This window comes from Anopheles coustani, chromosome 2, assembly GCF_943734705.1.
Source record: "Anopheles coustani chromosome 2, idAnoCousDA_361_x.2, whole genome shotgun sequence".
Lineage (NCBI taxonomy): Eukaryota > Metazoa > Arthropoda > Insecta > Diptera > Culicidae > Anopheles > Anopheles coustani.
In genome coordinates this window covers 90,526,148-90,540,852 of record NC_071289.1, presented here as the reverse complement: position 1 = coordinate 90,540,852, position 14,705 = coordinate 90,526,148, and the positions used below count along the sequence as shown (strand labels likewise).

At 47.1% G+C, this 14,705-nt stretch overlaps 2 protein-coding genes across 3 annotated transcripts in view; both read right to left on the bottom strand.

Moving 5' to 3' along the window:
• Positions 1-52: 52 nt before the first annotated feature.
• LOC131262187 (trafficking protein particle complex subunit 11) lies at positions 53-5,244 on the bottom strand. 2 transcript variants are annotated; one of them, XM_058264135.1, is made up of 9 exons: positions 3,640-5,244; positions 2,987-3,564; positions 2,764-2,915; positions 2,137-2,690; positions 1,782-2,073; positions 1,245-1,625; positions 1,018-1,184; positions 613-933; positions 53-543 (listed from the first exon to the last, which is right to left on the bottom strand). In XM_058264135.1, exons 1-9 carry the CDS (start codon positions 5,242-5,244, stop codon positions 523-525), a joined length of 4,071 nt encoding a protein of 1,356 aa, XP_058120118.1. In that variant the 3' UTR covers positions 53-522. The 2 variants fall into 2 exon arrangements, with proteins under 2 accessions (XP_058120118.1, XP_058120116.1); XM_058264133.1 differs by having other exon boundaries at positions 1,245-2,073.
• Positions 5,245-6,375: 1,131 nt separating this feature from the next.
• Positions 6,376-14,705, bottom strand: part of LOC131266723 (collagen alpha-1(XV) chain-like) — a 90,117-nt gene continuing 81,787 nt past the window's right edge. Inside the window, exons 3-5 of the mRNA XM_058269336.1 lie at positions 12,873-13,052; positions 8,579-8,806; positions 6,376-8,420 (exon numbers count right to left, since the gene is read on the bottom strand). Of these exons, the coding sequence (XP_058125319.1) occupies positions 8,354-8,420; positions 8,579-8,806; positions 12,873-13,052 (475 nt within the window). The 3' untranslated portion in view covers positions 6,376-8,353. The remainder of the gene's footprint in view (positions 8,421-8,578; positions 8,807-12,872; positions 13,053-14,705) is intronic.

Sequence of the window (14,705 nt, the reverse complement as noted above, 5' to 3'; positions counted from 1 at the left end):
ACAGAAGACATTGGGCGTGCGTCTACAGCTGACATGGATTAGTTTTTGATTTAATTATTCTTTATTCGTTCGAGTCAAACATGATAGAAGAACGAAACTGCATTTTTTTGCTTCTCCCAGAACGCAATATTGCTATACCCGGATATCTTTTAATCAATCGGCGGCCAAAGGCATACATTCCGAAACTAATTTCTTTTGCCTATACTCCAACCATTTTCATATCCTTTCTTACCTCGGCCATTAACCATTTACTAATAATCTTTCTTGCACCGATATTGTCGAGCAGTTTGTGTGCTCCCTTACTGTTTTTCCGCACTTTCGAACTTTCACTATTTGTATCTTGAAGAGAAATTAATAAAATTGAATTCACTAAACAACGGAACGTGTCGCTCCCTACGTCCATCCTTTGCGAGAAGAATGGAAACACGCCGAAAGTAAATATTGTGTCAACGGTGTGATCGAATCGCTCTCTTTCTTCGCTACGCCTGCGTCGATTGCCTTCTGTTTCTTCCCGATTGATGATCACAGTGTCCTCGTCGGTGGCTGAAATGGGGGGAAACATTCGGGGTTCATGTTCGGACATGAGGCGTGTTGTCTTCGTGCATTACTTACATGAATAAATACCATCTTCGGCATCCACCGCTGAACGAGCGAGGCCAGCTCCGCCTTCCGTTGACCTTCAATACCGTCCGCTATCACATCGCCTCCGGTACCGACGATGATCGTCGGTGCCTCACTAGACGAGACTTTTGCTGTGGAGGTTGTGGTGGTCGCACCCGCCGGCGTTGACGAGGACGACGCAGGTAGGACGACGGGTGGCTGGAAGTTTTGATACTCTAGCTGTAGCTCCGGCAGCATCTGCCAGCCTGCCTTCAGTGGGCACAGGTTGAACAGCATGTCGTACGAGGAGTATGAAAATATCGTCACATTCAACTGCAATGTGGACAGGGGAAGAAAGGGGAAAGTGGGTTGTTGCTCATTTCTCGTTGGAACTCTTCTTTCGCTCGGCGTACGTACCTGCCGATGGCCGGCAAACATGAAACTTTCCGAACTGTTCAATATTGCCTGCAGGTGAAGAATTCGGCGCGTTGGATTCCGCAGCGTTATACGCAGGGTCATCGGAAGCCGGACGTACAGACGCTGGTCCAGGTAGCAGTAAAGGTTCAGCGGTGGATCGATGACCTCTGAAAGTGAACGAAAGGTTGAATGATCGTAGAAACACCTTACAATACAATAGAACTTACCAATACCGTTTATGATATACTTTGACTCGTTGATCACATGTGGAGTGCTAGACCGGCACCATCGAACGCAGTAGAGGCCAAAAATTGGCCACGCCATTTGGCCCGGCGGTGCACCTGCATCGACCCGATTGTATCCCGCATTGATGAACCCGTTCCGTTCGTTGTTGGTGAGTTGCACGCAATCGATCGCCCGAGTGTACACACTCTTCGTGACCGTCTTCCCGAGCTCGGCAGGGTCAGCCCCACCAAGCCCACCAGCACCTGCTTTCGTAGACGTTCCAGCCAGCGATCCGTGGTCACCAAGGGGTAGCGGTTTTACCTTAAACTCTTCTACGCTTCCCGTCGACGTGGTCATGATGTTGGGGCCGTTGTTTCCCTTTCCTGCGGAGTCGTTGTCGTTGTCCGTGGAGGAGACCAGCGTCGTGTCAGCCAGGGCAGCATGTGCGGAGGGTTGGAGAGGGAGAGGTGGAGATGGAGAAGGATTATGGGTAGAGTGAGTTACGTTCATCTGGTTGGTTAGTTGTGCGCTAGTGCTACCGATTATCGTCGCGTTGGTCGGGAGTTTCGAGAGTAGATTTTTGTTGTACTGCTCATCGACCGGCGATGATTGCGACGGCGGTGGTAGCGTTGTCGTGCCGTGGTCCGGAGTACGCGAGCGGTTGAATACGAGACGCGTGTCGCCAGAACGATAGTCAGCCTGCGACACCCAGTCCCGGGTGCAGTTGATGGCGCTCAGTAGCTTCAACTCTTCGAAGCGGCTTGCTGGACGCATACCAGTTCCACGTGCTGCGCCAATCCCTTGGTACGGCTTTTCGATAATATTATGATCCTGTGGAAAAATCTCTAATGGCGTTAAACCGAACACAAGGTAACGCGAAAGTTTCCAACTTACACTAATGAACTGCGTTTCGAGTATATCGATCGGATCGGGCGACTTTACCTCCACGTTGACCCGCAGCAAAAAGTCCTCGTTGCGGTACGCCTGCCCGAGTGCGTCCCGGCTGAGCGTGTAGAACCGTCCGGTCAGTTTAATCTCCTCTACGCACGGTACCACCACCGTGTCCTCCTTGATCTTCCGCACCTGCCCGTCGGGTAGGTACTCTATCTTGACGTTGTGGTTATTCACGTACTTCTGCAGGTTCTTTTCGTTCGCGAGCAGCCTCGCTAAGTCTTCCTTTTCGCTGTTTGGCGTCGAGGGTGAATCAACGGTAACGGCACCACCACCACCGTTGGCAACAGCCGGTCCACCGCCCGGTGCGGTTTTGCTTTGGTGTAGGTTTTCCATTTGATAGTACATTTTCTGCCGCAGCTCGACATTACCGGCCACTAGGCTGGTCAGATAGTACGAGACCATGGTGGACGATTGCATCTGTAGCTCGCCAATGTCGATTTGGACGTGCGAATGAATTTTTTGCAACGGCGCATTCAAATCGGTCGTCACGAAAACTGCAAAATGATTGAATGGGGTTTAAATGAAGGTTTTTTTTTGCTAGTCTTCTTTTATACATGTCCCACTTACCATTGTTTCGAAGCGTCTGAGGGACGCTTATGTTCACGCCAACATTCTGCAGACAGAGATCCGAGTGGTTGGATATTTTGGTCGTCACCTGGTAGAACTCGTTCGTCAGCATCGGTTGATTGGTTGGTTTCGTTTGCGACCCTAGATGGAATCTGTGTGTGTTGAAAACCGAAACAGGAGGTATGAAAAATCGGATAAGTAGGCTATACAACACCACACCTACGTTGGAATGATATAGCAGGAGCTGATGATGGCAATGCTTTCCATGCAGTCCCGATGAGGATTGTACGTTTTGAACGGTTTGCTTGGATTCAACTTTTCGCGCACCGACAGCACTGCGTACGTTCGCTCGGAGCCCATCTGCAGCTCCAGCCGGAAGATATGCACGTCCACACTTTCCGTAAACAGGTACCGATCACCGACGAACAGTATTCGGTAGCACTTTTCCGGTTCGAGAATAAACTCTTCGATCGGTTTCAGCTCGCCCGCCGACGTCTCGGACGCGTATTCTCCGTACTGCGAGGCGGCAATGCGCACGCTGCTCGACTTTAGGTCCGTTAGAAGGATGGAGAAGTTTTTCAACTTTAGCGGCACCTCGGTTAGCGAGCGCACGTACAGCTGGAGTTGAAGTTTTTCGTCGTTCCGAATCTGACGCTTTTCGAAGGTAAGACGACACTCGAGAAGATCATTCAGCCGGTCCAGGTCCAGCTTGATGACGGGGTTGCTAAAAGAGGCGAGCGCCGTTTGCCAGTTGTTGGTCAGTTCCGGTGCAATTTGACTGCTTGAGACGGGTGATACATTCTGGTTGGAGAGGGAAGCAGAACAAGGGGAGATTAAAAAAGAGCAAACCGTCGCACGGTTCGACGCCGGCCTTACGTGAAACACCTTCCAGAGGTTTTCCAAAATTAAAATACGCTCTTGCTTCTCCATGGCGATCCGGGGTGAAAGCGCCTCGACGCTGCAGGCTACAAAATCCGGCACCGATGCGGATAGGTACGCCGAGTGGAGCGTTTTCAGTAGCACCTGGGTGAACAGGGTGTACCACTTGTCGACCCGGTAGTCGGTAAGCATGAGCGAGTAGAGCGTGAGGGCCTTCGAGTGGTCCCCGCTCTTCAGATACTCTTCGGCCATGTCGATTGCCAGTTTCTTGCGAAACCGGAGGCACCGGTACACCTTGAACTGAGCCATCGCCTTCCCGAGGAGTGCGATAATTTCCCCCGAGTGGTTGTAGGACTTTTCGTTTTCCTGCACCAGACAGATGACCTGCTGTTCGGACACCGGTTCGCCCGTCTTCACGCTACCTCGGATGCCGAAAAAGTCGCTGTACAGGGCGGAGTTGCTGATCGCGCCCAGCTCGGCCGAAGCCGGCGCCCCGAGGGCGGTGCACTGCAGGAAGGCTTCCTTGCGCATCCCAATGTATTCGGCCGCCTTGTGGAAGTAGATTCCCGGGTGTTGCGTCTGCAGGGGGGCGAGCCCATTTTTGACCGCGTCACAGAAAAGCTCCGCAAAGGCACTGTACTGCACGCTCAGCCAGGCGTAGTGCTCGAACAGGAGCTCCTTGAAGCCGGTTCGCGTGCGGTATTTGTTGATGTGGTTCTTAAACTGAGAGATCGAATCTTTCGGTGCGTTCAGGCGGAAGAACAGCTTGCACATCTTGTAGTTGACGAAGCCGGCGATCGTCTTTATCTCGAGGCAGTTCGTATCGACGATCCGCAGGTCGTCCAGGAAGGTGTACGTTTGCCGATAGTGACGCAGGGCGTTCGACTGGTCGAGCTTCAGCTCGGAGATGAAGCCCAGCTTAAACTGGTGGCGGATTTTAAGCATCGTATGCGCATCAGTCAGCTGATCCCGGTGCAGTCGGATCTGTTTCATCATCTGCGTGTAGTAGGACTGGGCCAGCTCGAGAAAGGCCGACTGCAGCCGGAAGATGTGTCCCATCAGGTGGTCGTTGTGTGGAAGCACGAAGAGCATTTTCGCGTTGATGTCACAGTTGCTGGTCAGTTGGGCCGCCCGCTCCGAGGCCAGCATGTCCTCGCCCTGCAGCAGATGGTTGCCTCGCTGCAGCAGTGCGATGGCGATCCGGGTGTTGCGTCCTTGGAGGGAGTTTTTCAGCACCTGTATAGTGGCAGCACATTGCAGTTGCTTTTCCGTCCACTTGGGGTCATTCCATTCGAGATCCTGAAATAGGACGACAACCGCTGGCAGTACGTGCAGATGCTTCAGCATCCAGTTGCGCTTAAGGATGCCCTTCGGCGAGTACCATTCGTAGGACTGGTGTTTCGGTTTCGAAACGGGAAACTCGTAGTTCGCCGGAAGCAGCTTGTACTGGATGGATTCACTGTCCGGTTTTTTGGCGTTGTTGAATGCATCCCACACCGTCTTGTGGATGGGGCTTCGTTGCACATCCAGTCCGGATAGTCCCACCAGCGGGGCAGCCGTGGTCAGCAGTTCCGACGGTAGCACACTGGCATCGAGAGACATTTTGTTGCCTCCCCAGTTAATCCGCCACGGCACGTAGGGGGTGTATTTTCCTCTGATAGACACACAGTCAACTCCGAGTAGCAGGTGCCGAAAATCACCAACTTAGCCACTAGCTGTTTGGACGACTACTGCACAACATACCGGGGTAACCCGGACAGGCGTCTTCTATTGTGCGGATGTGTTGTTCACTGATAACTACTGAAAATACTATTAATATCAATAAATGTACAAATTTTGGAAAAGTTACTCGGATGAGTGTGAAAGTGACAAATGACAAGAAAAGTGACAGAACGAAACTGACAGCAGGGCTGCCAGAAAGACCAAAACAATGCTCCTTGTGGCCAAGGTTAGTTAAACAATCATCAACCACCTTGGTCAGTTTCAGTTCGGCAGTGAATCAGAGCGGAGGTTAGCAGTGCAGTTCCTGAAAGGGTTAGCGGAAAAGTAAGGTTACGGCACGACCGCGTGGTCACGCCGAGCTGGAGCTCAGGTCAGAAAAATCCTAGCTGCCGCACATCTCGTTCTGTTTGAGTCAATCAAGCGGACCACGAGTTCTTGTGTCCTGACAACGGAAGGAATTATCCCTCCCGTGGCCGGCGGGTGGACATATGGCTATTATTAGCCGGTCCTAAAGGACGAGCCCCTTCATAGGAGTTCGGACAGAGTCGGTACGCCTCTGATTACGAGTAAGGGAACAAACGTTCGACTTAGCGTAGGAGGATATACCCCGACTCGCATAGCGAAAGAAGAAGAAGAAGAACCACCTTGGTCACAATTTGAAATCATGGCGGAAGTAACTAATTCGTTGATAATGTTCGCAGGCCGATTTGAAAATAAACCTCCTCAAATGATATGTTTTTGTAAGTCAAACTTTTTTCCAACAAAGGTTAATTTGTGCTTCTTGTTCCGTGACCCCTCGAATAAAATGATGTTGATAGAAGTGGAAAAGAGACTCTACGGGGAAACGGTTTGATCCTTATCAAATGATGTTTAATCGAAGTGATTCAATCTGCTAAAACATGTGTTTTAAAGAAAATGTAAACTTCTTACCGTACCACCTTGTTGTGTAGCATTTCAGATCAATGCAGTTCTCAACAATTTCAAGGAAAACAAACGCAGCATCATTTTAAATTGGATTTTATTTTTATTACAGCAAGTCAATTGTCAGTTCTCCGTTCTTGCGCACTGTAACAGCTTCTTACACTTGAATATCTGTTTGTCGTTCCATTTTGTGGCTCAAAGGTCTTACACGCTAACCTCGATATAGACAAAAACGAAAAACAATAACTAAACTCATTAGCTAGATAATTTGCACAAAATCGATCTCTGTTGTAATTTGTTTATCGTTTAAAAGTTAAATAGCTTACCATCTAAGGATTTTTGAATGGTTTCTTATCCTCGAAACGCCCCACGCATCGGCCTTGTCTTACGTAGCTAGGTCATTTCTTACCACCTAGAACACCATTCGTCGCGGCATGTACATTACACAGATTGTTGTATTTTAATTCTCGCATTGAATGCATTTATTTACGCTTAATTCTGCAAAACGGACGCTCAACGAGACAATGACCGGATTGAAAACAACAAATGAACATGGAAAACTGTCAAGATTCTACCAGGGGCATTCTACCAGGAAGGAAGGATATGGTTGGTATCAGTTTAGTTGGTGGGAGTGTAAAAATTGTTGAATGAAGGTAAGACGTTTATTTTTCTCCACTTTGTGTTACCAAAGTGTACGCTAGCCAATGAAACGTTTGATTCATATCTAAAACACTCTTAGTTATTTGTTTTCCGCTCGACACTCATCAGGAGTGGGCTGTTGTCGAAAGATTTTACATGTACCTTTTCTACATGATTTGCGCCATAAACTATTCACAACACGGGTTTGCTTTTTTTTCATTTCATTTCACGTTTAACTAGTTGCTCCGTTCAGTTTTACTTTATTATTGTTCGTTGCGTTCGCAACTTTGCATGACTTTTCATAAACTTTCTATTGCAGTTTTCTTCGGTTTTTCGTTTTGGCTGTTACACATGTTGCAAACGGTGGAAGAGTAGAGTAGCTAATAAATAAACTATGGCGGAAGAAACGAATGGGTTTTGTTTTCTTAAAATTGACTACGTTTCGCCACTTCGGTTTGAAGCGCTGGATTACAACTGACAGCCACCAAATTTGTTTCTTCTCCTCGTTCGGTGTGCGTGGTAAATAGTGAAGACTACGAAACAAATATCGCTGCAATAATTTGACTATCAACATGACGAGATTTTGGTAGTACGGGATATGTACTCGTTTAAATTGCCGTTTGCTTAGGCTGACACGGTTGGGCAACTGTGTAGCAAGCATTAATTGAATCTCATTACCCCTTTTCTTTGTGTTTTGCTAGCCCGTTTTAGCTGCTCACTTACATGCTATAATCATCTGCTCTGCTGTCCTCCTGGTTGTACTTGACTTATATGTTTTAAAACTACCTTTTTGTGTTTTTGTGTTTATGTTTTACTCTTTTTTTCTGCATGTTCACACTGCTCCACCACACAAAACCATGTTCTATTATACAAGTGTTACCGATGGCAATGAAGATTAGGAAAGTAAACACAATATTCAAATAACATAAATCAAACTGTCGGATCCTATGTGTTTGTTTGTAAAATTACTTATTATCATTATTTCTTAAATCAGTTGCAGTGTCAAAGACGCGCTTCGTCCAAACTCCTTTAAGTCGACCTACATACATTTTTACTTTCTTCAGCATTACAATCCTTTAGCGGTTTATTTTCCTTTCTGTTCTTTTGCTTTTTCCTTATCTTTTTTAGGGACTTTCTTTTATTTTTTTATTTCCTTATGTATTGTTTGCATTGTAAATACCGAGTGAACACATGTCCGAGTGCACACACATATACACACACACAAACACCCGAAATGGCGTTCGCGCAAATGGCATTAAAATCTAGTACACCCTTCAAGACGACGGTGATGAAGATGATGATCTAGTGCACTGTGAGTGTATATCATTTTTGCTGGCATTCCGTTTGGCGCGGTAACCAATGGTGACTGCATGGTTGAGTATTTCGAAAACGTCTAATTCCTAGCCCTTCTTCACCGTACCCTGGTGCTTTACAATGCGTCGATACTGTGCAGATACCGGGCGTACTGCTCCTCGTTGGCAAACTGTTGTTGGCTACTGGGGGGGAGATGGGAAAAAATATTCGTGGGGAATGTATGAGAAGTGGTTCAAGGTTGGAAAATTAAAAATGCTCAGCACATTTCCAGCGCACTACGCTATCAGCGATGAACCCATTTTTAATTCCAACGGTGGACAACTGGGCCCTGCGTTCTTACCTTCGGGTGTCCCTTCGCTTTCGCCTCCGGTCCTGCGGTACCGCCTCGACGCAGAGTACCACGAACCGATTATCACAGGAGTACCGTTCCTGGTCGAGTAGTTTATTGCCGAGTAAACTACTGGCCAGCCCGACCTTGTCCGGCGACGGCGAATGCCAGGCGTCGCAGTACGTGTCGATGGCACGCTCACCGAGCGCACTGGAACCGTGCCACACCAGCTTCTGGGGCCTGTCGGGACGAGAGAGCAGAGCGTACGTAAGGTAGGGCATGAATAAAATATATTGTAGTGATAGTACAGTTTCGAAAACCTCCACCATTGCAACAAATCAAGATGCCGCGAAAGGGAAACGCATCACACAAATCCTAATTAAGTTATTTCCCGGAACAAGAAAATCTCACGCGAACGTGACACGCGCAGCCAGGTTCCCCCGGGGTTGGCCACTGGTTTCGCGACCTATGAAAACATGTTTCATCTTCATGTTCACCGGCGACTCTCTTGTGGAAGTACCATCCCCGGGAGTCACTTGCGCGCAAAGTGGCCGGGAAAGAAGTGGCCCCACTTTTCTATCTTGTCATCTCCGGCAAAGGAGCTGGTAAATATTTATGTCCCCGCGCTGAGGGGACACTCGACCAAAATAGCACCCATGTATCTGTTGCTTGCTCCTTGGTAGGTTCATGGTGGTGGTCGGTTATTGGTGTGTCACCTGCGTTGTTTCACTCAGGCGGGGTTCCTGGTTGTAAGGGGTTTTGTGAATGGGAAAAGCGTATCTTCTATGCGCCCTTGCAAACCGCACGGTAACTCATGTACGCTGAAGTGTATGTGAATGGTAAACATAGCTGTTATTCTTCCAGGAAAAGTAATTAGGCCAGCGGTCGCCATTAGCTGTAGCTGCCCTTTCGGGGTTATTCATTTGGTATTTTATTTAAAAAATTGAGAACTTGTTTGCTTTTCTGTTTTCATTAAAACCAATTTCTAATTTCTGCTCGATACTTATAGCTAACTTTAAAAGATTAAAGTGTGAGCAAATTTGTTGTAAATTTTTCCCCAAAACGCCAATTATAGTACCAATAAATTTCGAAATATCCGCATCTACATGTAACACATGCTTGAAAAATATGGATCACCAATAAAGTAGGCCCTACCATGGCCAATCAGGCCTTCCCGTTCGTGGAACAATCAATCGCCAATTAGGATCCCCCCACAGTCCAAGCTAAAGTGGACACAAGCGCAAGGCGAGCGAAACAACAAGAGCCTGTTGGGATTTGCCTACTTTGATTCGGTGAAAACGGTTCGCCGGTACGAAAAGTAATCCATTACCGAATTTTTGATCGATGTACCCGGGATGGAAGTTTATTAATGGAAAATTAATTTCTTCCCACGATCCTCCCGTCCCGTAACGAGGGATGAAATTCACTCAGCGCGCAAAGCGGGGCAGAGATTTAACTGTGGAAAACATAACAACGAGCGGGCCGAAATGCAAATGTTTGCGCTCTTGCAAGCGAAACTTTCCCCCACAAGGGTGGGGCTGCTGGCGGGTGGCGAGAGGTTATTGCATTTTCATTATATTGTCTGCTAAAGCTCTTAACAAGCTTTCCGGTTCCTCTCCCCCCCCAATTGAGTGGAGCGAAATATTGATCCTTTATTTATGGGCACCGACGACGCTCACATGGTGGTGTTACATTTGCTGCTTCCTTCCGTTTTCCTTCCGCTCGGAATAGCGCAACGGGCCCCCCGGCCGTCCAAACGGATGACAAAGTGACGTGTGGTGCAAAATTAAAGCCCATGGAATATCGCTAACGATAGCTTTGTTTCAGTTTTTCTTTTAAAGTACCCAACCGATAAGCTTTATCACATCGACCACAACTGTCACGTTGCATTGGTCTATCACTTTCTTGAATTATTCGAACCCTGGCCCCCCCCCGAAACCGTTTACCCTGGCGTAGATGCTAATCCATTGGAAACGACGGTTCAGAATCCGTGACGGATTCTCGAAAGGGTCACAAGATGAAAAAAAAACAAAGTACCGAGGAAGCACAAGAAGTGGAAAGGCAAGTGAGTGCTAGGCAAATTGACTAAAACGCTCCATCCATCGGCTGCGACCGCCATGGACGTCGTGATTGACGGGATATATTGTGCGGGAAAATAAACCTGCCACAACACAACAAGTCACCGAGTTTCCCCGGGAACGGGCCTTTTCCGCCCTTTCCCTGCGATCGCTCCGGTGACATTGTGCGGATTTACGTGTCAGTCCGTGGTTTGATTGATAAATTTGATTTGACATATTTCTCTCTCTCTGTTGTTTTTTTTTGTTGTGTACATTATTTTTCGCCGGAAAAAGGTCTTGTAGAGCTCGGCCCGTCGTTCAAAGGACATTCCATCTGCCTAGCGTTTGGCTTATGATTGATACAATCTGGTTTGAAATTGGACGGATGGAAATGTTTGCCGAATCCGATTGCCCAAAGCGTTCTCGAGGAGACGTTTAATTGGATTTTTGCAAGAAGCTTCCGGTTATGCTTGTTTAAAGTGCCGCTTCCTTCGGCGTCATTGTACGTCGTCTGCCGCCGGTCTTGGGAGGATGTCTGGAGTGCTCGAGCAGACAGAGATTGAGTACGGCGGAGTGGAAAGTGCGAGGACTTTCAGCTCCAACATACTTTTCCCACAGTACGCCATATTCGTCTCGAAAGGAAACCGTCGTTTTTGGCACGTTCTAGAGAGGGGGGTTGTTTTCTGTGTTTAAGGATTTATTTTTCACTTTCCCCTGTCGCATTCCCAAATACAAAACATCTCTCTTGCATACACAATCTGCATCCGAATCGCAAACATCGGGCCAAGTCGAATAAATTATGTGCTTTGATGTGATAAATTGCGAATTATCATGAGAGTCATTTACGGTCGCAAACGATAATGCACACCGAACCCGAGGTGGTGTTCCCGAGGGTATCATATTGATTTATAAATCGCCCAAAAGTCCAGCAGGAGGGTAGCAGCCTCCCGGTGGGCTTTGGCGTGTTGGAGTGTCCGATAGGTAAATGTTGCGAAATCGACAGCAACCGTCGGCAGTCCAATCAGGAATTAGAAATTGATTGAACCGAACCGGAGGCCGGCTTAACCGGAGGCATTCACTGGGGAGACAAAAGAATAATGCCTCCGCACGGCAGGTTCGACAGAAAAGGCAGAATTTATTCCTCGTTGATGAGCATGAATTCTGTTTGCGTGAGGCGCATTTCTTTCCCCCGAACTCCCACGAGAGAGGTGAAGAGTTCTTGGCATTTGTTCGGGTTCGAAAGGTCGTTTGGGTGTAGGCAAAACCTGAAACCGATTCCTGATTTATACACACCTTTCAACCGATATTTAGCTGGGCTATAAATGTCTTTGCTGCTAGCGGGTAGCACAAGAAACATTATCAAATCAATAAATTTCTAATACATGGCGCAAACCCGGTTAAGGATATTTAATTAACTGTAAAAGGATAATCAGACAGTAGGACATATTTTCGATCCCTATGAGCGTCTCGCTCTGGTTCTGATTGCGTTGGACGCCTCGTTATACCGTAATCGTATATTCACTCTTAACCTCACCCGAACGTTAAAAACTAATCCATGTTCGCTTATAATATGCTCAGCTACTAATGCTTCTGAATTGGCCGAAGGAGTCGGGGGATTTTTGTACGAAAAAAAAAAACATATAGATCTCTCCGAGAGAGGTTCCAGTTTCAATGGTTAGACCCGACCCGGAAAGGAGAAAAAATAGGTAAGCATTAATTTTCTTCCCGAGGGACCATTACGCCCAACAGCCTTCGACTTAAGCCGATGACAAAGTGACATGTTTGTGGTTGACCGTTCGTTCGCTCGTTCGTTCGTTCATTGGCGTCACATTACCGGGGGGGAAAATGTATCCTACACCAACAGGTCAGGGCCCGGGCCAAACAAACTACATTAGTGTGTTCGGCTCCGTCCTCGAAAGCATGGAAAATAATCCCGAAAATATGTGACCACACTCACAGCCGGGTTTGTTGCCGATCCTTTGGATGAGGACTAGTTTATTATACTGATCTTTATTATTTTACCATATTATAGTGTAGGTTAGAAAAATATCTTTTTTTATTTTTCTCCTATCAGAAAAAAATATTTCATGTTTCTAAATAATGGTAGCAGAAATAAAAAAACTGTGCAAGGTTTCCGAAACAAATATTAATGGTTTTTCATTATTTCATTTAATGACAACAAAGTCACCTCTTAACTCTGATATGTTACATCAAAGGTGGCTTGTAAAATCAAACTACCGACTACTTACCAGGCCATGTCGGTGAGCACATTCTTCCCACTGAAGCTGTATATCCGTGGTGCTTGCGAGAAGAAACCACCCTGACCGCCGAAGATGCTGCTCCAGGAGTTGAACAGGACGTCGCCCCGCGTGTTCACGACCGGCAGCTCGCGGTCCGCTAACCGTACGATCGAGTCCAGGTTTTGAATTCTGCGGAAAGGAAAATTAATTCGAATTAATGAAAAGGTCCCGCAAACAACAAAGTTTGTAGTTCATATTGTATGGTTTTGTGTGTGTGTAATGAAATGTTCGGTACTGATAATAGCATTAGCATCAGCAGCGACCGAGTGGGAGCCTTCATATACTTTGATGTTTGATATGTCGTGTGATGGATAGTGGTTCCGACGGTTTGGTGAAACTTTTTGCCGGGTCTCGGGGGGATTTTCGCAGGTCATAAAACGGTACACAGTTGCTTCATTAGGCCCATACAGTATACCATTTCATTAACCTACGAGGAACACACCGATCTTGTTTCTAGGGGAAACTTTCGGGCACCGGGATTTTCCGAGAAAATAACCCCAAAGTTAGGAAGCGTACAATTTTTACGATCATTTTAATTAGCCTTGTCGATCTCAGTTTTCATGCGTTGCGGGTGTTGTTTGGAAACGGAATGAGTAATTTTGCACAGTTTTAAATGATGCCATTTGGCGCGAAACGGGTTTGAAAAGGCTCTACGTGGTATTTCCACCGGACCGGAAGGATTAACGCCGCATCAACGTTTCCCAATTAGCAGCAGAATGTGTCTCCCCCTTTCGCCGGGAAGATGCATGAAGTTTTCGGAGCCAGCCAGTCGTGTGCTGTTTGGATTAGGAAACATAAATATAATCCTTCCTCCATTCGGGGCAAGGATCGAATAACGACTTGAGCGAACGTGGTTAGACATACAGTCAGGACAAATGTGAGAATTGAGTAATAAAATTTCCATCACTAACACCATGATCGTCGCTTCTACTTAGGTTGTTTTTATTCTTTCCGATCCTCCCTTCCTATCCTGCATTTTCCTATGAATAATGAAATGATTCAAATGCATTGCTGAAATATTAAAATCGGACTAGTTTTGTCGGTACCGGTGCCTTATCATGGTACCTTCCCGAATTTGGCGTAAGCTCCGGGCTTTCTATCGGAAAAGTTGCCACTTAGTTAGAAGCGAAACGAGTCGAGGAAAACGGAGGAGGAAAAACATACATATCTAAAAAAAAGGGAAACTTCACTTTGCTGCTCGCCATTCGAAATAGCTGTGTGTGTTCCTGGCCTTATCGAACCCTCTTTGCCGCGCAACCGAATACCTCACGGACGAATACGTGGCGTGGTACAGTGGATGGTTAGCATGGTCTTTCGGCAAAAGGAACGCGTCCAGGGCTGCCCTATATTCGGTGGCGATGGAGCGACAGTGAAATGTTCTATTTTTATTCCGCGCCTTCCTTCGATCGGGAGGGACGAAACGCTACGGTCGTAACTTCATGCAATCCGCACACCTGGTGGCCGACCCGGGGACGAATCTGGTGCCCGGTGACTTGGCGAAACGGTACATTCACATGGGTAAATGCATGTAGGCCGGGGCTGAGTGATGCACAAGTTTAATTTTTGCTTCCCGCGCTAAACTTGTGTCCTGCGCCATGGGGAGTGGATGGTGGAAAAGGAGTGTGCTTTTTAGTGTCAGAGCAAAGGACATCGAATGGCCTATCTGGTGGGAGGCGAGAGATGGTAAATGCTCGAGTGAAACTCCATTGATAAGTATAAACAATTCATATGGAAATCTGGATGCAATTTAAAACTTGATAATTTCAAACTAGCACGTCATGG